General features: G+C 35.3%; 1 protein-coding gene across 1 annotated transcript in view; it reads left to right on the top strand.

Moving 5' to 3' along the window:
* SEMA3D (semaphorin 3D) overlaps positions 1 to 22,581 on the top strand; it is a 209,660-nt gene extending 187,079 nt beyond the window's left edge. Inside the window, exons 18-20 of the mRNA XM_060020342.1 lie at positions 2,425 to 2,489; positions 11,336 to 11,475; positions 18,236 to 22,581. Of these exons, the coding sequence (XP_059876325.1) occupies positions 2,425 to 2,489; positions 11,336 to 11,475; positions 18,236 to 18,661 (631 nt within the window). The 3' untranslated portion in view covers positions 18,662 to 22,581. The remainder of the gene's footprint in view (positions 1 to 2,424; positions 2,490 to 11,335; positions 11,476 to 18,235) is intronic.
* The last annotated feature ends 4,143 nt before the right edge of the window (positions 22,582 to 26,724 follow it).

The following is a 26,724-nucleotide window of genomic DNA, read 5'->3' as shown; positions in this document are numbered from 1 at the left end:
GAGCCTGGGGAAGGTTAATTGGAGATAAGAAAAAGGTGAGGTAATCATCGTTCTACGCAGATGAAACTAAGCTACAAGCTTCTTCCTGGGATGCCTGCTCTGAGCATGGAGTTTTTGGCCTCTGATGTCAAAAGGTCACTGGACACTCCCACGTGCCCAGAGGGAGGGTCAGTGGTCCTAACCAGTCTTAACCGGCTAGAGCTCAAACTGAACACAGCTGACTCCAAGTTCCTAAACAACTTGGGCAAACATCCTGTTTAGGTTACCTGAGGCTTGGAGGACACGCAAGTTTTTATAGCAACAATTAAAGCAAGCTTGACTAATGAAGGCAGGTCACAGGTTTCATGGATTTAACTGATGATAACCCTCGGTTTCAGAGCTTTAAAAAATTCTGATAAATTGTTTATATCCTTTTTCTTCATCTTTGTCTAAAAGCATGAAAAGTTTGCTTTCTTTACTACTCTACCCTTTGTATATTCTTCCCTTATTTATAAATATGTATATACTCGTAGTTACTGTTTTACAAATAATGTGTAAATATGTTTTTGTAACAGTGTAGATTATATACAGCCCACAGCACATCCCAGTGATTCTGTATAATTTTGCTTTTACTCCAACTTGACCAATTTCTGCCACCCAGATATGCTTAAATATCCAACTACATCCTGCTGTTTGTAGTTTCTTGCTTTATGTGCTCTTAAAAATAATGCTATTCTGGGCCAACAGTACCCAGCTAGGAATTTATTTTACACACACGGGCAAAAAAGTACCACAAATTATATGTTTGACTGTCATTTCAGCACAGTTTTCAATAGCAAAATTATTGGAAACACCCTGAATGCTCATTAATATGACTGATGGTGGCTGAGTATATTAAAATATCATTATTTTAAAGTGTGGTTTATAGTAACACTATTTTCTAAAGTATTGCCCAAAGTATATTTTATTCTACATAAAATGTCAGCAAATTGTATGTGGTATTTTTTTTTTCATCTTTAGGTCTTAACAAAATAAGGTAACAGGTGAGCATATGTTAGTCCCGCTACTACATATGCACTTTTATTTTTTTGAATGTTTACTGATTTGTCAAATTGCAAATTCTAGTGATCACAGATTGAATGTATAGTACAAAAACAGATACTATTCCAAGACCTTTTTATATTCCCTGAAATCTCTGAATTAAATGTAAGTGGGGAGATACCATTATTTCAAGTTTAAAGTAAAAAGTCACAACATTTTTGTTATAGTTTTTGACAAAGAATATACTCACCCTAGTTAGTCTTTGGGGAGTGCTTTTCTTTTCAAGAACCTAAAAAACAAGAATGCTCATTTAGTTGGTAATGAACCTTCAGTTTGATGAATTGATCCTGTTCCTTAAGAAGCCAAGATTTAAAAACATTCTTGACCTTATGTACCTTATACCATCATAATTTTTTCTTCTTGTATTTCTCAAGACTGTATCTCTGATCTTGCAGACAAGCCACTGTGATGTTCTCCCTTACCTAACAATGTCCATGTGAGCCAAAAAATGTGTATGATAAATGAATCTCCCACAGGGCTGTCATCTGGTCAGCATGCCCCTTAAGGAACACCCTACATATCACAGAATGTTTACTGTGACATCTAGGATCTCTGATGTGGCAACATAAAATAACCAAAGCAAATGAAACTGTACTCCGAGTGTAAGACTTATTTAACTTAGATGTGGCAGATCTTTACTTTTTTTATGCAGTAGTTACTATTTTCTCTTAAGGAAAATATGTGACAATAATGTACAAGGCCATTATTTTATTATTATCATTATCACTACTCTCAGAGAAACAATGTGAACTATGTGTCAGTAGATAGAAATAACATCTAGCCATTAGGCCATATCAAACTTGTACTTCTGTTTCAAATGATATTTATCTCGTTGTTTAATCACGTCAGTATAATAATGAATCTTCATATGATAAGGCATTTTGTATTTGTGTGTACTTTCTTACCCACTGACTAAAGCTCTTTTATATCTTATTACTTTTCCCTTGGCTGACTGAAAAAAGAAGATACAAATAGTTACCCCCATAGGAAGTATATAATAACTGGACTGTATTTATATTCAGCCTGTTCTGTTGAATAATTTGTCAAAAGCCAGAGAAAAAGAAAACTGGGGTAGTTAAATGAAATTCACATCATCTTATTACCAAAACAGGATTTATTCTGAAATAAAATTCAGATCATCTTATTACCAAAACAGGATTTATTCTGTTAGGACTCTACCACTAGTATTATTTGAATTAATGTTAGAGTGATTGGAATATTGACCTGCATTTAAGTTGAGCAGTAAAGCATAATTCTGCTTCTGCTACTGTTATGAGTGTTAGATGTAGACTTTGTATATCTCAGATATCATGCTTGACGTTCTATTTAATCCCTTTTGCACAGGCGAGCTAGACGCCAAGATGTGAAGTATGGGGACCCAATCACCCAGTGCTGGGACATAGAAGACAGTAAGTATAGGTTTAATATGCTTTTCTCCCACTGAAAATTTTAAGCCTGGTCTTCGTGTGTCTTTTTTATTATACGAGTTAAAACACCTACTCATTTTGTGTAATGCTTGCATTCTGGAAAAGCAATAGGAGGTTTTATAAATCAACCCCCTGTTCACGTGCCTAAGTGGTAATTCTTTGTTATATTTGCTTCATATGGCTTTTAAAATTCCTATACCTTTTTTTTTCTTTTTTAATGCCTTATCCATCCTTGTAAAGTTTGAAACTGCTATTAGAGATAAAGCAGAATATAGTCCAAAACATACGGACATTTAGAGTAAACTCAAAGAGACCCTCCTAGAAAAGTTTGATAAAAGTGTTGGACTTACTAGAAAGAAATTTTAGGTAGCCTGTGCATTATTTGTATTCACTTATTAATTTGTGTATCCATTCAATCAGTAAATATTTATTAAGTGACTTCCATGTGCATGTAATTGTCCCGGATCTACTTTGAGATAAAAAGCTCTTTAGAGAACTTACAATTCTTTGGGGAAATGTCATAAGGCACAATTAGTGATGTGGGAGTTTAGCAAAAAAAGAGGTCACCAGAGGCTGTACTGTTCAGAGAAAATGTCATAGAATGGAAGATCTTGAAAGTCTGAGTGTGAGAAGGGCAGAGTGGAGAATTGAGAGGAAGTCTGTTGAGTGACTCTGATAACAAAAAAAAAATCTGTAGAAGTATATATTCCAGAGCTTTAGTTACTTTCCACTCCCAGGCTCTGCCTTCAGATAGAAAATATATGCACACGCACACACACACACACACACAACTGGAAGAAGAAATGAACTGCCTTTCCATCATCATATTGTTAGTAACCACCTACCACTGAATAAACAACCCAGATTTCATAGTCTATAACTGCTGGTCTGGCAGAGTTTTCTTTTTTAAAAACAAAACAATTATTTCTAATTTATAATATCATTCTTCTGAAAAATAAACTCTAGTCCAGAATAGTACGTTTGTCTTCCTGTTCTAATGTGTAGGTGACTCACTGTAATGTATGGTGTTTTATTTAGCGATCATTACTGTGTGCTATGCACAGTTTTTCACATGTGCACATGAGATTAGGAGGGACTATTTTAGGTACTGAGGATATGCTAATGAACATAAAACAATCTGTGCATTCATGGATCTTACATTTAAATGTGTGTTAGGGGAGGGAGCAGGCAACAAACATAAAAACAAGTAAAATATATGCCATGTCATATAATGATAAATGTTATAAGGACTTATAAAACACCATTGCTTACTAAGGCACTCACAATTACTGTGTCCACTTCATCACAGCCCATTCTTGTTATAGCCCATTGCACATCTCCTTTTCATCATCACCACTCTAACCCAATATATTCTTTGTCAAGACCACCAGCAGTTTCCTCCTTGCCAAATCCAATGGCCGCTTTTCCGTTCCCAGTTTTACTTACTCTCTAGCTCCCTCCTCCGTGGAACACTTTCTTCACTAGGCTCCGTGCAGTGATGTGCTGGAGCCAGCTCTTATGGCCCCATGAGAGCTGACTGTGTATTACGGAGGAATTTTGTGAGCTGAGTTTTAAACCACTGGTAGCTTGAATCAGCCGTGGCAGGAGTGTTTACACCAGGAAAATCGGCAAGCACTACAAATAAGGGCTTTTTGTTTTCAGAGATGGTCTCCCCAGCACCCCTCTGCTTCACGGCACCACGGGGAAAACTTCTGGTTTTTCTCTTACCTTACAGGTTTCTCCTTCTGAGTGTTCTTAACTTTCCTTTTCATCCTGCCATCTAAACATCCAATCTCTGTATATTCGCTCCTTAACGCCATCCATTTCAATACTATCAGAGGCAATTTTTTTTTAGTTTTTTTTTTTAATTGAAGTACAATGTTGATTTACAATGTTGTGTTACTTTCTGGTGTACAGCAAAGTGATTCAGTTATACATACATATTTATTCTTTTTCATATTCTTTTCCATTATGGTTTATTACAGGATATTGAATATAGTTCCCTGTGCTATACAATAGGACCTTGATGTTTATCCATTCTGTATATCATCATTTGCATCTGCTAATCCCAAACTCTCAATCCATCCCTTTGCCGTCCCCCTCCCCCTCCCCTTTAGCAACCCCAAGTCTGTTCTCTGTGTCTGTTTCTGTTTCATAGATAAGTTCATTTCTGTCGTATTTTAAATTCTACATATAAGTGATATCATACGGTATTTGTCTTTCTCTTTCTGACTTACTTTGCTTAGTATGATAATCTCTAGGTCCATCCATGTAGCTGCCAACGGCATTATTTCATACCTTTTTATGGCTGAGTACTATTCTATTATATATATATACACCACATCTTCTTTATCCATTCATCTGTTGATGGACATTTAGGTTGCTTCCATGTCTTGGCTATTGTAAATAGTGCTGCTGTGAACATTGGGGTGCGTGTATCTTTTCAAATTATAGTTTTGTCCAGATATATGCCCAGGAGTGGGACCATAGGATCATGTGCCAACTCTATTTTTAGTTTTTTGAGGAACCTCCATTCTGTTCTCCATAGAGGCTGTACCAATTTACATTCCCACCAACAGTGCAGGAGGGTGCCCGTTTTCTACAGCCTCTCCCGCATTTGTTATTTGTAGACTTTTTTTTTTTTTTTTTTGCGGTACTCGGGCCTTTCACTGTTGTGGCCTCTCCCGTTGCGGAACAACAGGCTCTGGACGCACAAGCTCAGCGTCCATGGCTCACGGGCCCAGCCGCTCCGCAGCATGTGGGATCTTCCCGGACCAGGACACAAACCTGTGTCCCCTGCATTGGCAGGCGGACTATCAACCACTGCGCCACAAGGGAAGCCCTGTAGACTTTTTAATAATAGCCATCATGACGGCTGTTAGGTGGTACCTCATTGTCGTTTCAATTTGAATTTTTCTACAATTAGCAATGTTGAGCATCTTTTCATGTGCCTATTGGCCATCTGTACGTCTTCTTTGGAGAAATGTCTATTTAGATCTTCTGCACATTTTTTGATTGGGTTGTTTTTTTGGTTTGTTTGTTTTTGTTATTGAGTTGTATGGGCTGTTTGTATATTTTGGAAATTAAGCCCTTGTTGGTCACATCATTTACAAATATCTTCTCCCAGTCCGTAGGTTGTCTTTTTGTTTTGTTTATAAGTTTGTAAGTTTGATTAGGTCCCATTTGTTTATTTTTGCTTTTATTTCTATTGGCTTGGTAGACTGACCTAAGAAAATATTGGTACAATTTATATCAGAGAAATATTTTGCCTACATTCTCTTCTAGGAGTGTTATGGTTTCATGTCTTATACTTAAGTCTTTAAGCCATTTTGAGCTTATTTTTGTGTATAGTGTGAGGGTGTGTTCTAACTTCACTCGATTTACAAGTGGCTGTCCAACATTCCCAACAACACTTGCTGAAGAGACTGTCTTTTCTCCAGTGTATATTCTTGCCTCCTTTGTAAAAGATTAATTGACCATACGTGTGTGGGTTTATTTCTAGGCTCTCTATTCTGTTCCATTGATCCATATGTCTGCTTTTATGACAATACTATGCTGTTTTGATTACTGTAGCTTTGCAGTATTGTCTGAAGGTTGGGAGGGTTATGCCTCCTGCTTTGTTCTTTTTCCTCAGGATTGCTTTGGCAATTCTGGGTCTTTTAAGGTTCCATATAAATATTAGGATTATTGGTTCTAGTTCTGTGAAAAATGTCAGGGGTAATTTAAAAGGGATCTCATTAAATCTGTAGATTGCTTTGTGTAATATGGCCATTTTAACAATATTAATTCTTCCAATCCAAGAGCATGGAATGTTTTTCCATTTCTTAAATAGTCTTCAGTTTCCTTTATAAGTGTTTTATAGTTCTCAGTGTATATGTCTTTCACCTCCTCGGTCAGGTTTATTCCTAAATTTTTTTTTTTTTTTTTGATGAGATTTTAAAAGGGATTTTTTTTCTTTTTTTTTTTTTTTCACTTTCTCTTTCTGATGCAACCAATTTCTGTATGTTGATCTTGTATACTGCTACCTGGCTGAATTTGTTTATCAATTCTAGTAGTTTTTGTGTGAAGTCTTTAGGGTTTTCTATATGTAGTATCATGTCATCTGCATACAATGACAATTTTACCTCTTCTCTTCCAACCTGGATAACTTTTCTTTCTTTTTCTTGTCTGCTTGCTGTGGCTAGGACTTCCAGTGCTATGTTGAACAGGAGTGGTGAGAGTGGGCATCCTTGTCTGGTCTGGATTTCAGCAGGAAGGCTTTCAGCTTTTCACTGTTGAGTGTTATGTTGGCTGTTGGTTTGTCATAAATAGCTTTTGTTATGTTGAGGTATGTTCCCTCTAAACTCACCTTGATAAGAGTTTTTATCATGAATGGATGTTGAATTTTATCAAATGCTTTTTCTGCATCTGTTGAGATGTTTTGTTAATCATGTGGTTTTTGTCTTTCTTTTGTTGATTTGGTGTATCACATTGATTTGCATATGTTGAACCATCCTTGTGACCCTGGGATAAATCCAGTTTGGTAACGGTGTATGATCTTTTTTACGTGTTGTTGGATTTGCTTTGCTAATATTTTGTTGGGAATTTTTGCATCTATATTCATCAAAGATACTGGCCTGTAATTTTCTTTTTTGCTAGTGTCTTTGTCTCATTTTGGTGTCAGGGTAATGGTGGCTTCATAGAATGACTTTGGGAGTGTTCCCTCTTCCTCAATCTTTTGGAAGAGTTTGAGAAGGATTGGTATAGTTTCTTCTCTTATTGTTTGGTAGAATTCCCCAGTGAAGCCTTCTGGTCCTGGACTTCTGTTTGCAGGGAGTTATATTATTTCAGATTCTATTTCACTTCTAGTGATCAGTCTGTTCAAATTGCCTGTTTCCTTTTGATTCAGTTTTGGTAGGCTGTATGTTTCTAGAAACATGCCCATTTCTTCTGGGTTGTCCAGTTTGTTGGCATATAATTGTTCATAGTATTCTCTGTCAGAGGCAATTTGACTCCCAGATTGATTGTCCAGTTCTGAACTCCCGCCTGTGTGCAAGACTTGTGTGCTCTGTGCCTGCTCAAGAACCCCTCTCATATGCCTAATAAGAATCTCAAATATACCTGGGAAAGAATTCTTGTCATTTTCTCTAAAACCTACTTGTTCTGCAGACTTCCCCATATTAATAAATAGCACCACCACTCACCCAACTGCTTTGTCAAAAAGCAGCTAGGAGTCATCTTTTTATGCTTCTCTCTCTTTTACATCTTATCACCAGCCTCTCAGTACAGACCTTTGGCTCAGTGGTCACAACTGCCACTTCTCATCACCTCCACAGATGCCATCCTAACCAGACCCACCAGAACTCTTCAGTAGCTGCTAAACTGGTCTCCCTGCTTCCATGCTTGCCTCCCTTCAGTCTAGATCCCACTCAGTAGCCAGAGTAACCTCTTTCTAAACTTCAGTCACGGGGCTTCCCTGGTGGCGCAGTGCTTAAGAATCTGCCTGCCAATGCAGGGGACACGGGTTTGATCCCTGGTCCAGGAAGATCCCACATGCCACGGAGCAACTGAGCCCGTGCACCACAACTACTGAGCCTGTGCTCTTGAGCCCGCGTGCCACAACTACTGAAGCCCGCGTGCCTAGAGCCAGTGCTCTGCAACAAGAGAAGCTACCGCAATGAGAAGTCCTCGCACTGCAGCTAAGAGTAGCCCCTGCTCGCCACAACTAGAGAAAGCCCGTGCGCAGTAATGAAGACCCAACGCAGCCAAAAAAAACCACACTTTAATCAGATCTTGTCACTCCCTTACTCAGAATCTTTCACTAGCATCTTAGAGCGATTAGGAAACACCTCGCAGGCCATGGTAAAGGCTGTGGAGTGTTTCCTAATCGCTCTAAGATGCTAGTGAAAGATTCTGAGTAAGGGAGTGACAAGATCTGCTTCCTAACACCTTGTCTGACCCTCGCATCACTGTGGCACAGCTTGCTCACAGGCTTTCTCTTTTTCAAAAGCACCAGTCTGGTTCCTGCCTCAGCCCTGTTTGCATTTGTTTCCTCTGTACCTGAAGAACTCTTCACTTCAGGTGTCCACGTGGCTCCATCTTCACATCATTTAATCCCGGGATTGAAATGTTAATTTCTCAGAGACACCCTTCCTGACTAACCTACCTGAAATACCCTTCTAGCCCTAATTATTCCCTAATCTACTTTATTTTTACTTGTAGTGCGTAACACAGCCAGATACTATATTCTTTATTTATTCATTCACTTGATTATTTTGTCTCTGTCACTGGAATGTAAAGGTGGTGAATTTGCCTGTCATAGTCATCCGTATATTTCCTGCACTGAAAGCAATGCCAGTATGGTAGGCATGAAAGAATCTTTGCATAATGCATAGGTAAAAGGAAGGATACCCAGATGGAGAGCACTTGAGCTGTGCCTTAAGGAAACAATCAAATTTTACTAAGTAGATGAAGTAACAATTATTAAAATCAGAAAGAATTCACATAGGTTTTGTTAAGTTTGTGATGATCCCTTTGTTATTGTCTATAGAGTTCACTCTATAGGTGCTAAGGAGCTATTTCATATTACTAAGAAAAATTGTTTTTAAAAATAGAAGTAATTTATACCTGTTTGGTGACTGATTGGAATAGGAGAAGCCAGAGACAGAGAATCAATTGTGAGAATTAAAGCAGAGATTATGAGGGTATTTACAAACTAAGCGTTTTCGATCTTAGGGGAGAGGAAGGGTCACATTTGAACACTTGTTTCTGGTAAAGAAGAAAGGAGATGACTTGCTTATAACCCACCATAAATATGTGTTGCATTGAGTCGGTCAAGTCTTGAATAACTGGCAAATAGCTGTTTTGTTTCTTCCTTCCTTCCTTTGTTCATTAATTGTTATATACTGTGATACTGCATGATTATTAATGATATAAAATCAGTAATTCATGTAGATGAACTGTGTTTAACAATGTTAAACACATATAATCTTGCTGCAGTGACTTCAGTGACATGTCATATGTGTATTCTAAAGAAATATTCCAGATATTTCTCTATGAAAAAAAATTTTTCCCTGCAATCTGGAAGATTAAAACATTATCTTTAAAATTATTTTATACTTAATGAGAAGATATTCTGCTATTTAAAAACATTATTGTATACAACTTTTGCACTTTTAAAAATGGATAGTAACAGACATTATATATAGTATGTATGTATATATGTGTGTGTGTATATATATACATACATACATATAGGTTTAAATTTAAAAATAGAAAATTTTAAACTCACAGATAAAACAAACATTATTGGAAGAAACAATAAATTAACTTCCAGTCAAACTGATGTAGGGATGAACTTTGTTTCAAAGGGTCACTGTTTCTACTGATTTGAAAATGGATTTCTTATAATCAGCTCACTATTTCACTTTTCCAGTTGATTTCACTAATTTATCTTCCACTGAATTGACCAATTCTTTGGTTGAATCTGTCTAATTGAGTTTCTCCCGAGCCCTTGCCCCATCACCTAAACAATCAGCCTGCATCCTCCCTGCTTTGTTCATGAACTCCCTTTGCTCAGGAAAATGGTATCTGTTACTATGAAGCGATGCGTGTCTTTCTCTTCCGTGATCGGTACTGGTGATCTTCCTGTGCATTAGGAAGTTATTAGCTGTGAAAATCGTGGCTATAATCTGTTAAATTGCCAGAAGAGAGTGGATAGATTACAGATTTCAAGTGGAATCCACACATTTTGAAGGTTAGGTAAGGTTAATTCATAATGGGGTCAGCATGTTTGACTTAATCACTGCTGGTAAGACACAAATAAGTTCAAAAGAAGTTTCTTGAAAAGAAGCCTAACTGTTGGATGCATGTGCATTCATGCCATTTGCTGATAATTCTGCATGCTTAGGTTTAGGATTCACTTAGGCCCCTTAAGCCTTACTCTGGTTTATGCCTAAAATGCTAAGTAGGCCCATCTGCAGAATTGAGACATGTGAATATACGATGAAAAAGTGCATGTTTGGGCCAGGCTGAGAAGCTGTCATTTTTTATTTGATCAAATCTGAGCTACAGATCTTAGATCACACATGGGACACAGCCTTTGGCTACTCTGGAAGGAATGTATTTCAGATGGTGCAGTTGATTTACGAGAATAAGGTGTCTGAGACACTGTTCCTTTAGCCTCCCATTAACTATCTTATAGCAAATGCATGTTGGGCTATAATATCCCTCTTTGAATAAAAGAGAACATTTTTTGGTAGATAATACAGATAAGGTCCTGATTCTGAGTATTAGAGCATCTAACTGATTAGCATCGTCATAGAGTTTCATTAAGTATAGAGCACTGCACTGACTTTTCTGAGATCAAAATGTCATATGGTCATAACACATGGTTATATGTTATATGGTCAGCTCTGTGGACCAAATCATAATAGAATTTCTCTTTAGAGGTAAGATAAATTGCTCTTCAGAAATATCTGAAGAATGAGTTATATTTTATATAAATTAAAAGGCATTAAAGCATTAAAAGATGTTGAAGTTTATTCAGTTCAGCTCAGAGAGGCTCAGTGTTTAAAGTTAGATCTTGTGAATTCTTATTTAAAAAAAGAAATTGCAAAAAGTTAATATATTGATGAAAGAGTGAAAATTGCAGTGCAGGGATAGAGTTTTAAAAATCTCTATTAGATAGTATTCTACTCTCAGGTTACAACATTATAACATGAATTTCCTTTCTCTTTAATAATGTGTATGAATCTTTCCTCCATGGCATCTGTTCTAAATCAGTCTATTTTCCCATTGCTTTTAAAATCGTGTCAAGGTTAATCTCCTATTCCATGTTTGCTTTCCAGGCATTAGTCATGAAGCTGCTGATGAAAAGGTGATTTTTGGCATTGAATTTAATTCAACCTTTCTGGAATGTATACCTAAGTCCCAACAAGCATCTATTAAGTGGTATATCCAGCGGTCAGGAGATGAATATCGAGAGGAGGTAAGTTACAGTCATCAAAGAATGCTCACCTTGAGGGAAACAGTGTAAAACTTAAATCAAGTTTAGGTTGTGAGAGGAGATGTTCGACTTTTAGTGCCAAGTGGAGCTCTTATCACTACATGAGAACAAGGAAAATAAAATTTTATACTCTCTAGCACCCAAGGTAACAATGCCTTTGAGATATGAATAGGCCAATTTAATGCAAATGTGTTAATAAATACACTTAAAAGCAAATTGAATTTAAAAAATACAGGATTCTTCTTCTACTTTTTAGTTTTCATTGATGGTCTATATTTTAGAATAATTCCCTGATCAAGAACAAGACTTTCCCCTCACAACAGCACAATGACTAAATTCTCTCTCTCATTGTGTTCAGTTTAGATCATAAAACATGTCAAGTTTGTACAGAAATGGAAATATCTATCTTATCATATCATAGGAGCAAGTTGGATAAGTATCTGGACATCTGTACCTTTCCACTCTAGTGTATTAAAATTAAATCAACAGAGGGAAAAGTAATATGGATGCTCTACTCATCTTTTGACTTTTTTCTGTTTGTTTTTTTCTAACACATACATGTGATTAAAACATATCACAAAGATTTTGTGAGATATGTAGGTTATATATGTTACTGAATTTAATGAGATGAGTTTGGGTAGTCTGAGAAATCCTGTATTATTCAAATGTCATGTAACAAAGGTTAAATGACAGAATTTTTATATTTCTATTCTAATGCCTATGAGAAACCAGTGATACTCAATCTAGATTTCTAAAAGCCCCAATATTAAACTAAGGACACTGTAATGGTAATGGAACGAACACAGGCTCAGAATTAGATGCGTTGAGTAATGATTCTTTGGTAATATTACTGAGGACTGTGGGCTGGAATTTTCCAAGGTAAATAAAATCAATGCAAAAGTTACTGTCAAAATTAAATGAGAAAACATATACAAGAATGTGTATTTCAAAGCAGAGGATTACTCACAAGTGTAAAGTATGCATATAAAATTGCAGGCACTCTCTACTGGGAGGACGTGTGAAATACGAAAGAGCACTGATGATGTGTTCACCCTGACTGCTGAGGGTTCGTAAGCAGGTGGTGACTTCTCTAGCACTCAGTTTGTCTGCCATATAAGCAGGTGGACCAGATGTTCTCTAAAATATCAGCCTCCTTGTGAAGTCTATAAACATTTAAATAGTATATGTAATCGGTCAAACATTACTGTGTAATAGTGGTTCTCAACCTCAGGTAGTTTTGCTCCCAAGGTACTCACATTTAGCAATACCTGGAGACATTTTTGGTTGTCACGACTGGGTGGACGGAGGATGCTACTGGCATCTAGTGGGTCGAGGTCAAGGATGATGCTACCATCCTGCAATGCACAATACCTCACAATAGATAGCCATCCATCTCACCCAAATGTCAGTTGTGCTAAGGCTGAGAAACCTTGGAGTCAAAGAACCAAATTTTATCATAAGTGATTAATGTAAAGATATGTTCCACTGTTACATTAAGAAATTATCATTCTCTTCATCTGAGAATAATTTCTGTATCAAAATATTGACCCTTCACATACTTAATACTAAGGGAATAACTTCCTTCTTTATTTCAGATTTCCCTGGTAAAACTTGATTCTTCATTGTTCCTAACATCCATAAGTTCTAAGAGTATGGCATATCCATATTTATACTAAATATTTATTTTAAGAGTCTCACTGTTTACCAATACATATTGAAGTTTTACCTGACACAGAGGTGATTTAATTTCAAGATATAAAGCATTTATTATTTATCCATGAAATATTGCAAGGACATTATCTGAATTTTTGTAACATGCAGATTTTCTTTTAGATATATTGCAGTATTTTACTTTTGAATATCCCAAATGACTATTTTTAATTTTATAGTTAATAAAGTTTGATAATTTCATTTAAATATAATTTTTTAATGATTTTTTTTTTTCTCCATGACAAATTTAATCTGACTTTTAAAAAATGTGGAACTCTGCTTGGGATACTCTCCCAGTTATAGAGATGTACGTTTGCCTATGCATGTTTGCACTCACATCTTTCATGTTTCCTGAAAATGCTATATATTACTTTAATGTGTGTTTTAAGTATATCAGACAGTCATGGTGGTAGCATGCTCCATAAATTTCAATGGAGCAGAAATAGTGTATTTATTGATTTATACTTTAAAATATTTTAGCTGTAATGTTTCAACTGGTATTTTCATCTACCTTTGTAAATAGTTATACATTGTCCAGGATATGCAGTACTGCTTCCTGAACTGAGGAAAGGGGCAAAATCCAGACTAGATTTGAAGCATTCTTCCCAGCAGGATACCCTCTGCTCTTTACCAAGAAGGTCACAGTTTGAAATCTTTCCTCCACGCAAAAAAAGAAAGAAAAAAAAAAAAAGCCTGAGGGAAGGCCCAGGATCTCCTGTGGCACAGAGGCTGTCACCAGGTTATTCTCTGCCAGGAGGAGAACATTTCCTTACTGAGTTGTTTCACAGTTGGGTGCTGTTGGGGAGGTCATGAGTCAGTTATTCACTGACTTTCTTATAAAGCTGTTCTTGAAATTGATGATGTTTGTGCTGTAACTAGCAAGTTAATCGGTCCCCAAGCTTCTGTTGAACTTCTGAGATCTGAATAAATAAAAGAGGCAGTACCTTATACCATTTGTGATAGTATTTTTTCTGTGGATTTTTAAAACATTTTAAAAACATCTTCAAATATTTGTATTTTTCTATCTGTAGGTCTTCGTTTTATTTTTGTTGCTTTTATTATAAAAGCAATATAAATGGTTTTGAAAATAAACAACTATGAGACCACTAAGTGTAGATAAGCACAAATACTATTCTGATGTCTATTCCACCTTTTTTTTTTCCTACTTACCATTACACTATAAGCATTTTCCCCTGCCATTCAATTTTAATACCATGTTTCCTGTCCCACATCCCTGCCATCCTGATGACACAGTCATCCACAGATGTTCCATGTTTTATTAAGTTCACGTAACCTCTTAAAAAAGCAATCAACTTTCCTTTAGCTAAATCTTTCTCTACTTGTCTATTTTCTTAGGACAAATTCTTAAATGTAAAATAAGTGAGTTAAAGACTTTAATTATCTTACAGCTTTGGATAAACAACTGCATATTGCTAATTTCTCATCAAAATCACCATATTGGTAAATTGCCTTACGTATCATTTGCTTGGTTTATGTTGATACATTCATTTAAAAATTATTTTAACAAACCCCTTTATATTATAGATATTATCATTTTAATGTTATGCGTATTATATGTAACTTTTTATTGTTTTCTATCTCTAAAAATTTTTGTGTGTCCCTAACACACACAAGTTTTATGTTTTATATAGACAAATCTATTGATTTATATTTCTCACTTGTGCTTAGAATTTCCTTCCCCAGTGAAACAGCAAATATATATTTTCTAGTCATTTTATGATTTTATTTTTACAATTACAGTTTACATTTTATATTTACATTTAATTAAAGATATTAGTTAATCTAGCAGTGAGTTATGTATTCATTCGATTTTTTTTTTCTTTAAATAATGAGCCAGTTGCCTCGGCACTATTTTTAAATAAGTCGTCTCCTATGTTTGTTGAAGAAGGGAGATATTCTTGAATCCCTAGTCACTTCCAAGACACGTGCAGTGCTTTCGCTATGAAAGACCTGACAGGTGAATTATATGCAAAGGAATTACCATTAGGCTGCTATTATCAGAGAAGGAAGTCACTGACCTTTACCTGCTGTTTAGTACCTAACTGTCCTTTGTCCCTTACCATGTTTCTCTTTTCACTTCAAATGAATTGCCCTTCACTGAAGATCTACATTGAATAATGCCAAATATATTATCCTTGCTCACATTAAGCAAATGGATAGTTGACCCCGGTTCAAGCATGGTTTTGATATGTAAGGCTGAGCAGTTTTTACTTATCACTTCTAGAGTGAAGAACATTCCATGAGTTTAAATCACTGGTCAGAGATTACATTATCTCTTTGTAGAGGAGCTGAATTTTCTAAATTGACTGTGCTGACATTTCACTGTCGAGATGCAGTCTGCATAATGCGTCCTATTCCAGCACGGAATGAAAGCACTACAGAGAATGGGAATGTAAAGTAGGCAAATGTTAATCAACCACTTAATTTCTGGGTCACAGATTTCTATCTCTAGACTGCAAAAATCCTATGAAAATACATCAATTCAAAATGTGTTTTATTAGAGATACCATTTCATGAAAGGCATAGTTTTGAAATTTTAGGAAGAGAAAAAAATCACTTAAATGATCTAATAGACTTTCTGATCTAATAAATCCAGAAAGAAATTCATTAAAGCAAACTTTTTATCTGTAGGTCAAAAACCAAAAGAAAAAGTAAGCATTCCATCAAAGAAAGGAAAGGTGAAGGACCACGATGAAGTAATGAAATGTCAGGTGTTTATGAAACCATGAGTCCTGTTAGGGACAGAAGTAGACTGGAAAGGAGAGAAGGGGGCCAGACTTCAGAGTAGAATAACATAAATGGGACACAAAAAGAGAACAGCAAAAATAATGCTGAAGTGTTGCATCGTATGTGTGAAGTCACAAAGTCATCATTCCTTCCTGTCAGAAGCTTAAAAGAACAATAAAAACTAGTGACTCAGAGCTGTGACAGTCTCTAAAAGCCACGTTAAACGCAGTTTAAACATTAGCAAGAATACCAGCTAGGAAAGAACATCCAGAGATGAAACGGAACGGAAGTCACGCACTTTGGTCATCATGCTGGTAACCACAGGCCATTTTCCGTTACAGAACTACAGAAGTAAAGGCTTCAGAACGTCACCTCTCCAGCAATATGGCAGCAGTCTATGATGCTGCTAATAATACTTCACACTCAACCTTCAGAGAGCTTTACTTTTAACACCCCAAATACACCGTACGCTGTGTCACCAACTTGATAAATGGGACACCAATTGGGGAAGATAAATGAGTAGTCATAGGAAGCAGAGCAGATAGGGACCAGAACGTGGGCTGTGGAGTCATAGTTTCAATTTCACGTTCTAAGATATATTTAAATGAAAAAACAATAATTCCTACAATAAAATTATTTAAAGGAAGATATGTAGTATGTGTTACATTTGAGATTGATATGATTGTTTAAGACTGATCCTTTAGAGCTCTGCCAATTCAAATTCCCTTTTATTTTTGGCATCAGATTCCTATAGTTTCTGAGAATGTAAGTCACTTCAACATTAGTTTGTATTACAGTAGCATTTAAAAATATGTGGGCCTTTAGATAAATCCATTAGAAAAAAAAAAAATCTACTACACACCAATTCACCAAATGGGCAAAGTAAGGGAAACAAACAAACCCCTGATGGTGTGGATTCGTTGTAGCGCAAGGGCAGGGCTGGAGACCATTCAGCCTCATTAACCAGGGATCTGAGCTGTGACCTGCCTTTGGCCTTGTGTGGTACCCCGCCAGCTGCACTTCTCTGGCATAGAAGGTGGTTGGCCATATACTTGTTAGTTAACTGGGCTGGTAGCCAGAGATGTTTCTTTGCCTTTTCTCATATTTCCAGAATTGGAGGGATTTTTCCTACATATTTTTCACATAAAGATGCAAAGTATAGTCCACCCACTGTGAATAAATTTAATTTAGCCGTCTTTATGCCTCCTTGATTTCCATCAACTCTAAGTCTACAATACAGGGGCAGATGTGTAAACTGGGAAATCTTCCAGACTTCTTTGTTGTTATTCTACTTAATGCTGAGCCGCTCAACAATACTCCACATTAAACAGGGCTCTTGTGTCGGTAAACATGCCTGTAGTTTATTGAAGATAGGTTCTCTATTCACACCAGATTGGAGGCCAGGCAAGCTTAAATGTTTGAATTGTCTTTCAGTACTACTGCTTCAAAGGGCAAAGAGCGTCACATTTCAGTGGAGGTTCTTTTTGTTCATTGAGCTTTCTCACACTTGAAATCACATTACCATGTTATAGTATACCGAGGTATGGCAAATATTTCCACAAATGACATAGTCTAAAGTATCACACAGACATAAAGTATCAAAATTCAATCCACAGTAAAAAGAGAAATTCAGCTTTAAATGTTGCTAAACTTCTGACTATACGGTCCTATTCAGTACAGACCTGACATCCAAAAGGCTGTATCCTCCATGCCTTTCCACTTGACTTTTAACAAGTCACCACTTACAGTTTCCATAAGCTACTCAGATCATTTATTTGGCAATAGCTAGCAAACATTAAATTCCTTTTGGAATAACTGCTCTCTTCTACATTACAGGTAGTAGTGTGCACTAAAGCTCTTTTTCTGCACGATGACTGTCAGAGTCACATTCTAGCTCTGAAATTCAGAAACAAATTGGTGCTCTTAGTACACCAATTAGTATCTGAAATCTTTGTAAAGATGGGCAGTTGATAGTTTCCAGGTTTACTTCATTAACTTTCACAGCTTTTTATTCCTATCTGTAGACTGGGAGAAAACCTAACTATATTCCAAAGGCTCAGTTAGATGTAATCAGATGCAACCATACATCTCTGGGGGCTGTTACTTTAGTTGAAAGAGAGTTTAGTCACTCTCTTCGACTATGGCTGACAATACTTTGCTTAATGACAGAGAGACAGGGATTGTATCTTTTAGGTTCATCTAAGTAAAACTATGTAGCCTCTTTGCCTTTGCTCATAGCCCTCTCTGTTTCTCATTTATTGCCTACATTTTTCCAATTCTGCAGTTGAAACCCGATGAAAGGATCATCAAAACAGAATACGGGCTACTGATTCGAAGTCTGCAGAAGAAGGACTCTGGGATGTATTACTGCAAAGCACAGGAGCACACTTTTATCCACACCATAGTGAAGCTGACTTTGAATGTCATTGAGAATGAACAGATGGAACATACCCAGAGGGCAGAGCACGAGGAGGGGCGGGTCAAGGATCTGTTGGCTGAGTCACGGTTGAGATACAAAGACTATATCCAAATCCTTAGCAGCCCAAACTTCAGCCTCGACCAGTACTGCGAACAGATGTGGCACAGGGAGAAGCGGAGACAGCGAAACAAGGGCGGCCCAAAGTGGAAGCACATGCAGGAAATGAAGAAGAAACGAAATCGAAGACATCACAGAGACCTAGAAGAGCTTCCTAGAGCTGTGGCTACATAGTTTTCTATTTAATTTAAAGAAAAAGAAGTCTTCACCTGCAAAAATACTGTCTTCTGTTTTATTCATCCTTACGTTAACTCATAAGAGCTTTCCATGGAGTTTTGCTAAAGCACAAGAACAGTAATCTGAATAAGACTGTATCTGGTGGATATGGCATTAGCAACGGCAAACCATTCATCTGAACCAATTTTCCAAGAACTAAACTTATACCTGCAAAGTATCAGAATTATCTCAAAAGAGGGGCTTTACATTTGTAAATGTCTTACACGCTGAGTTTTTGAATTTATTATGTTACATAAATAACTGAGCTAAGAAAGTGTCAAATTTGACATTGTAATAAGGTGCTTTATTTCCCTTGCATGGCCTTTAAGCACGGAGTTGACCATGCAATTGTGCTATATGTTCTTATGAACAGATACATCATTCCACTCTAGAACTGGCTACCTGGTGGTAGGATTGGAGGGAAGACATAAGATACAGCTCACATTATCAACAGGAACTTTCCCAGCAAGCCATTCACTCTTGGTGCATGGTTTAGGAATTTGGAGAGGTGCATTACTCCTTTCAGACTCCAGGGGTTACATTTAGTGTCCTGGAGCATTGATTTACTGAAGAGCATAAATGTTCCTCCCAGGATTCCTTATGACTTGTCAGGATAACAGGTTCACAGAGAGAAGTTGGTGCTCAGTTATGTGTCTTTAGAATATATGCTGAGCTTTACAGGGACAGAATGCTTAATAAATATTTTAATAGGCTATGGGAAAGCATTTTAATAAAATAAGGGAAACATCATGATGTATACTGCATCCTAATGGGAAAGCACACAGCTGGGATTTGTTAAGAGAAAGAAAGAAAGACAGCCATAAATTCTAGCTTTGGGGAAAACTCACATCCCCATAAAAAGGAAGAACAATCACAAATACAGTGCGTGAAATGTACTGTAGCTTTACTCACTGGAATATAAGTAGCTGCCAATTTGTAATCCATCTGTTAAAAAAAAAAACCTCTAGATTATAACAAACTGCTAGCAAAAGTCTGAGGAAAAGTAAATTTTCTAAAGGATCATGGGAAAAATGAATACAAATTTATTTACAACCAATGGGATTTCAGTATGTACTTCCTCTTTTTTTTCTAAAAATGCATCATGCTCTATAAATTATTTCTATTTACTGCCTTATGCTCTCCCAAATATTGGATTATTAGATTTTATTTGAGTGAATAGGAAAAAACAATATATACATATATAGAGAGATAGAATTAGGTAGACAACAGTGGTGGGGAGTGGTAATACTATATATTTGTTGAATAACAGAACAAATGCAAAAATTTTGACAACGGAAAGGGTTAAATTAACTCTTTGACATCTTTTCTTCACACAATCTTTTTGCATTTCTGAGATTATATGCTGTAATTCAAGTAGCATTGTTTTAGTAATTTAATAATAAATAAGCCTACTGCATGTAAAGAAAACAAACTCACAACATTAACATAAACATTTTTTCACATTTTGTTAGCACTTGCAAATGTTTCCAATGTGTCCTTTCCTCTGAATATGTATGGAATGTTTCCTGCCTGTTTAAGAAGGACTCACCTTTCCTTCGTATAACACAAAACCCTTAGCCTTCTTCTGTTTTGCCTTTTCATGCCGTTTTTGGTGTGAAATGAAAAATTAGTCACTTCCTCACATGGAAGGCAGCTTTTCAGAAAACTAAATAGCAGACATAGCTCGTTTCTCATGCATTCTACGTGTCTTGAAAATAAAAGCCTATGAGAACCCTGTGATTATAGGGCAACTTACTACAGAGTTCAGTATCACGTCTGTGACTGGCTTTACGCTCAAAACGTTCTATCTTACATTCATTGTGTTTGCATTGTTTACCTACTCAAAGTAGTCACACTGATCTATGAGGTTAAGTCGCCTTTTGATATGATACTCATAAATATGTGTAGATGTTTTACTGTAAGGAAAACTTAAGGAAGATAGTTGTTTTTTCTTTTTTAAGTGAACCAGAACAAATCACTCTATTAAAAAGTAATTCCTAAGAATAGTTGTAGCAAGATCAGACTGCTAACAAGAGTGTTTGTAACTTGATTTACGGGCTCAAAATGTTCCAGGAACTCATAGTAAGCTCAAAGCTCAAAGTAGGAGCATGTTTTTTAAAAGATTTCCAAATATTTGTATATCAGACAGTAGTGATCAAATTATGGATGGCTTTGGGAAAATTTCATGAAGCTCAAATGTTAGGATTGACTTGTGAAAATAAATTTGGTTTTCATCAAAATATGAATGTCCAACCCATTTTTTAATTAATTCCTTCTAATCTTATTCAGAAAAAATTGGGGGGGACATTTTAATTTACAGGCTGCTTTGGATCTAAAACTATTAATTTATGATACTTAAAATATATTTGAAATATTGTTAGTAAAATAAAAAGTCATAATAAATAAACCATATGGGCAAGGATTTATGTGTATTTATAAAGACAGAAGACATCTAAGCTACTATGTTTAATTTTTTAATCTTTTAATTGCCTCGAACACTTAGAAGAACAGTGTGAATATATTAAATCTAGAGATGAGATACAATATATACTTCCTCACCGCTGAAAGTTTTTACCAAATTTTCTTTGAAATAATGAAAAATGAAATTATAGTTAATAGTTTCAAATACATTTGCTAAGAAATCAGCTCTTTATGGAGAGGTCTTAAAACGTCTATGTTTATTCTTGGTTTGTATTTTTTCCCCTGTTTTGAATACGTATGGCTCTGACTTGCATATTCTCATCTGCATTTCACGCCAGCTATTTCTGCTGCTAAATGGAATCCTGACTGTCTGCATTCATTTACATTCAATTTATTGGGAATTTTAAGAGTTTGTTTAGAAAGGGATAGTCTAAATAATTAATTTATATATAAACTGTTTCTTCCCCAAAGAGCTCAAAACACTACATTCACATTATTGAATAAACATTTTTGAAAACCAACCAAATTATTTAAGAAATGGAAAACTGTCACAGAGAAATTTAGAAATTTGCAAAAGCCACAACAGTAGTGAAAAAATTATAATTCACACCATACCTCATCTATCCGCTGACTAAATAATGCTTATTTACAACATGCTGCCTGCAAAATGGTCTTACTCTTGAATTTTTCCTTTGGTCTATGTTTCGGTTCTTTACATGCTATTAATTTTTGTTTCTGCTGAATTGTGTAGACTCAACTAAAAAATAAGTTTACAGTTGTCGGTGCCTGTTTTTCCACATTACATTGAAAATTAAATTTTCAAGGACGGTTTGGTAGCATCCAGATGTCTACGAAATACCACATTGGACCAGAGCATTAATTAAACACTGATATTTTAAATTTAAATATGATATTTCATATATATCATAAATGAAAGTGGAAATCAAAACGGAAATAGCTTCCCTTTAGAATTTGTCTTGGACAACATGTTGGAACTCATTAGCCTTATTGGGAATGGATAGTTTAGTAAAAAGAGATATTTGAAATGTTTTTATAGAAAGAAATATTTTTTTCTCACAGTAAATGACCACAGTATTTAAATAATTTAATTTGCATGTGAGATTAAAAAATGAGATCTAAAATTCCAACATTGTACACATTGACAGTGCAAAGACAGGAACATGCACATGACTTATACCTCTCATTTAAATATTTTGTCCTATAAAGTATTTATGGTAAGTTTGATTTGGGTGATTTGGGGGTGAAGGGCAAAAATCTGTCACTTAATTGTGTAATTTAATTCTTAATAATTGTAAGTGGTTAGCAATCTATTTTGAATTTGTAGTTTTGCTATTTTAAAAGAAATGTAGTCTTGTAATCTAAAATAATGGAAAGTTGTTAAATGTATATTTTGGTTGTATTATAATAAAATACAAACATTAGTGTTCTATGGTTATTAACAGAATGTTGGTTTGTGTGCAATTTTGTTTTCAAACCCTAAACATGGTAACCAGATTTTATACATTGACTCGCACTAAATCAAATACCAAGGAAAATATTTCCTGACAATTTTTAGTGGATATAGTTTGCACTGTAAGTATGCAGTAATTTCCCTTATGAAAGAAAAGAATAAGTTTCTCTCCCCAATTAATACGAGTATTACAGTTAAGCTTTACTGTGATTTAAATTTAGACTTTGGTAGACTGAATTAATATTACTACTCCAAGTAACTACTTTTAAGATTTCCAACTACCATTCTATAAGTGAAATTTAAAATTACTCATCGATGTGTTTAGTACTGTATGAGTATACTTTTTTAAAGGCAGAGGCTGAGGTTTTTGTTTTTGCTTTATAAAGACCTTTCTTGAATTTCTTTTAGAGAAAATTATATTTCTTGTTAATTTGGTACACACATAAGGGATATTTTGTGTTTACAAAGAGGTATTATGATATCCCCTCCAACCTTGTAATGAAATAAATTGTAGGGATGTTGTATAGAGAAATGTCACATTTTCTGAGGGCTCTGACAAGCTTCGAACATAAGAATTTATAGTAGTATATATACATAACATCTTTAAAAGAAAAAAATGTATATAGGGCACTCTTAGGTGGATCATGTCCAAGCTGTTACTATAAATAAAATACAACAGAAGATTAATAATTGAAAACATTCCAGTTGTATTTGTTTGAATATAGAATGTCACGCGAGTGATTCTCAAGACAAAAGAAACAAAAGTTTAGCATTTGAGAATCAAAAGCATCTATAACCACACAACTTATCCTCTTTAACATGATTTGCTAGTCTAGGAAACTCTTGCCTAGGAAGATGAAGCTGCGAATAACTTTATTGTTTGTTTCAGAAGCTCATATACTTTTCATTCGTGTATATACTGATACAAACACATCTTGGACAGGGATTTGGCAATATCCAATGAAGTGTAAAATGCACATACTCCAAGAACCAGCTTTTTGCAATTAAGTATATACCCTTGAGAACCCTCTCCACATGTGCAGTAATAGACATTTTTAAAAACATTTATTGTAAGATTAATTATAATAGAAAAAAGAGAACAATCTATATATTCTACAAAAGGAGAACGGATAAATTGAAGTATAGTCACTAAATGGATACAGAAGTTTAAAATGGGAAAAAAAAAAGAGCTACATTCATCAACATAGAAAAACCTCAGAAACAATGTTAAAGGAATAGAATCAGGGAGTACAGGAAAGCAAAAGGAATTATATTAGGTATATCAAGTTGAAAGAAGCAAACGATACTGCTTATGGATACATACATTTATATGTAAGCAGTAAACACATAAAAAATTTCTGGAAAAGTTAAGCACCATATTCAGAATATGTTTTTCTCTAAGAAATAAAAGAGAATGAGGACACAGGGAGCTATGACTGTTTCAATATACATATTTTTAAATCTAAACTCAATATTATATTACATATATTTGTAGGAACTAGTATATTTAAGTGTTAATATTTCACAAAGTTGGGCGTTGGATTATAATTTAAATACATTACTCTCAACATAATTCTGTGTGCTTAAAATATTTCATAATAAAAAAGCAGATGAACGCTCTACATCTCAATAAAAGAACAAGTTAGCAGTAAAATCTAAAAAGAGAAAGAAAAAGACAGGGAAAGAGAGAAAAGAATAACATATAGAAATATTAGATATGCAGCCATCATAACAGATGCAACTTTCCAGTTCCCCTGACTCTTACATTATGGACTTTCTTGGACACCCTGATTATTTTAAAAATGTGACAGCTAGGACCTTGTTTGGCCTCACGGACCCTGGAATAATGCCTATTTTTCAAAGCAACGCCTTATTGTTATGGAAATGCCTAAGGCATCTAGGATATGGAACTATGTGCTTAACATGCCAAAGGGCTCCAAACAGCTGAGTTGGCCTTTCTTGGATTGAACAGTGTTCAAGATTGATATTTCAAATAGACAGCTTCTTCTTTCTGGCTTACATATCAAATTGATAAGCCAACTTATGCTCTTTAGGTAAGCTGAAGAGGAACGAGACATATTTATATCTTGCAAAATGTCTTTAAATGATCTCATGAACCATTATTTTCTATTGGAAAGATTTTATATAAATATAATCCTCATTTTTCGTTTACTGTGGATGTTTTGCTCATGTGTAGAGATGGGTCAAAATTTAGCCCAACGTTTTTGCAGTTTGCAAATTCTCAATTTTATTGGGTCCTGTTAATGAGGGGCTAGTACATTTAAATACACATTGTATGAGTAGAAGGGGGCATATTCAGAGAGTATTCATTTAAAGTACATAAACTTGGATAAGAAGAAAATGAAACCAATTTACCAGATAGGAAGTTATCATTTAGAGTCAGGAAAGGGGTTGTTTAATGGGCCATATCCCTCTAAGCTTTTAATATATTGAAACAAATTACTATCGGGTAATTATCTCCAGTTATCGAATTGTGTTATAATTGCAGCCCTTTCCTACAAGTCATTTTTACTATTGAAAAACAAATAAAAACTTAAAATCTCCTGTGGTAATTTGTGTTGTTACAGTTAGTCTTTATAGACATTTGGAGGTAGTCTTAGGTTTCAGTGCCCACAGGCAAAGTTAAGTGTGAGAATAACCATATCTTACTCAGGTGTGGAAATCATAGAAAGCTGGCCAAGAAGTCAAGGGTCTGATTGTTAGGAACTTTATGATTCAGACGAGATAGAGATTTAATCCTGCAGACAGGGGGAGACATTTTGGTATTTTTAATCAGAGACATGATATAATGAGATTTTCATCAAATCTGCATTTGAGAAATAAACATAAAGTGAAAAATGACCCCTTAATTTCTATGTTTTGGAAATGGATGGATGACAGTTTAAAAAACAAAACAAAACAGGAATTATAGTGGGGAAAAAAGGAGGTTAGGGTGGGAAGATCATAGTTTCTTTGGGATGATCTGGGGAGTCTGGGATGTGAGTTTGGGATGATTTGAGGAGTGTCTGGTAGACAGTTTGATATACGGGTGTGATGCTCAGGAGAAATGAAAGCTGGAATTATTGTGTGGTCACTGGTATAAATGACAGAAGTAACACAGTAGGGGATTCAGTGAATACAAGCAAGTCGGGTGGTCATTTTAGCCTAAATTAGTGTGTCTCCTGATGTGGGTTATCATTCATTTCTCTGTACCTCAATGAGATGTCTCTAAGGTACCAAACAACTTAAAAATTTATCTTCCACCAGAAACTAAATTTCTGGAAGACAAAATCTCTATTCTTAATACCTAGTGCAGTCTCTGGCAACTAAAAACCAGTTAAACCTGTGCTGTAAAACGACGAGTTTTCCTCAGAACTGTTATGATTCATTACTTAAGGAACTAGTAAGAAAAAATTCCCCCAAATGGAAGCATTTTCTAAAATTCTTACCCCATGTTCTGCTTTTTAAATCAAATTGGTAAATTGATGAAGGTCTATTTTCATTTTGAACGTTCATCTGTTTTAAACAAAACGATTACAAACTGGTGTTGGTTTTTTTTTCCTTTGATTCAGGTGGTCTCAGTGCCATAATCTACAAGGTTTAAACTGGTAGAAAGAAGGTCCATATCATTTGTAAGGGTTGGTTTGTTGAAACACAAGGACTTTGAAAAGGTCTTTGAAGAACACTTTGAACATTTAAATTCATAGCACAGTCAAGAATATAGATTTCTCTAATAGATATTCTGTGGTTAATAATATTTTAAATTATTTTATTTGTGCCATAACATTTCCCTGTACAATTTACATTAAAGAGCACATAACTCTTAAATGGAATCTTCTTGGAAAAACATTCTACTAGACCTTTAAAGTCCAGTGCTAAATGAGAGTAAACCAAAGTTATAACCCTGTTTATCCATTTTCAACCCTGTTTATGTTGTCTCAAAAATGCAGTTGAATTAGGCATATTGGTTACATTTACACGTTTTATCAATCAAATAGCAAAGGTTAATTTCTCTCACTGACTTAGAACTATTAAGATGTATTACTTAAGATGCATCATATATTTTAAAAAGGGAAATATTGACATATGAGAGTTTCCGTTTTTATTTAAACTCAGGATGCTACATGTA

Source organism: Delphinus delphis, chromosome 9, assembly GCF_949987515.2.
Source record: "Delphinus delphis chromosome 9, mDelDel1.2, whole genome shotgun sequence".
In the NCBI taxonomy this organism is placed as follows: domain Eukaryota; kingdom Metazoa; phylum Chordata; class Mammalia; order Artiodactyla; family Delphinidae; genus Delphinus; species Delphinus delphis.
The sequence above is the reverse complement of the archived record's forward strand: the minus strand, read 5'-3'. Positions and strand labels throughout refer to the sequence as shown.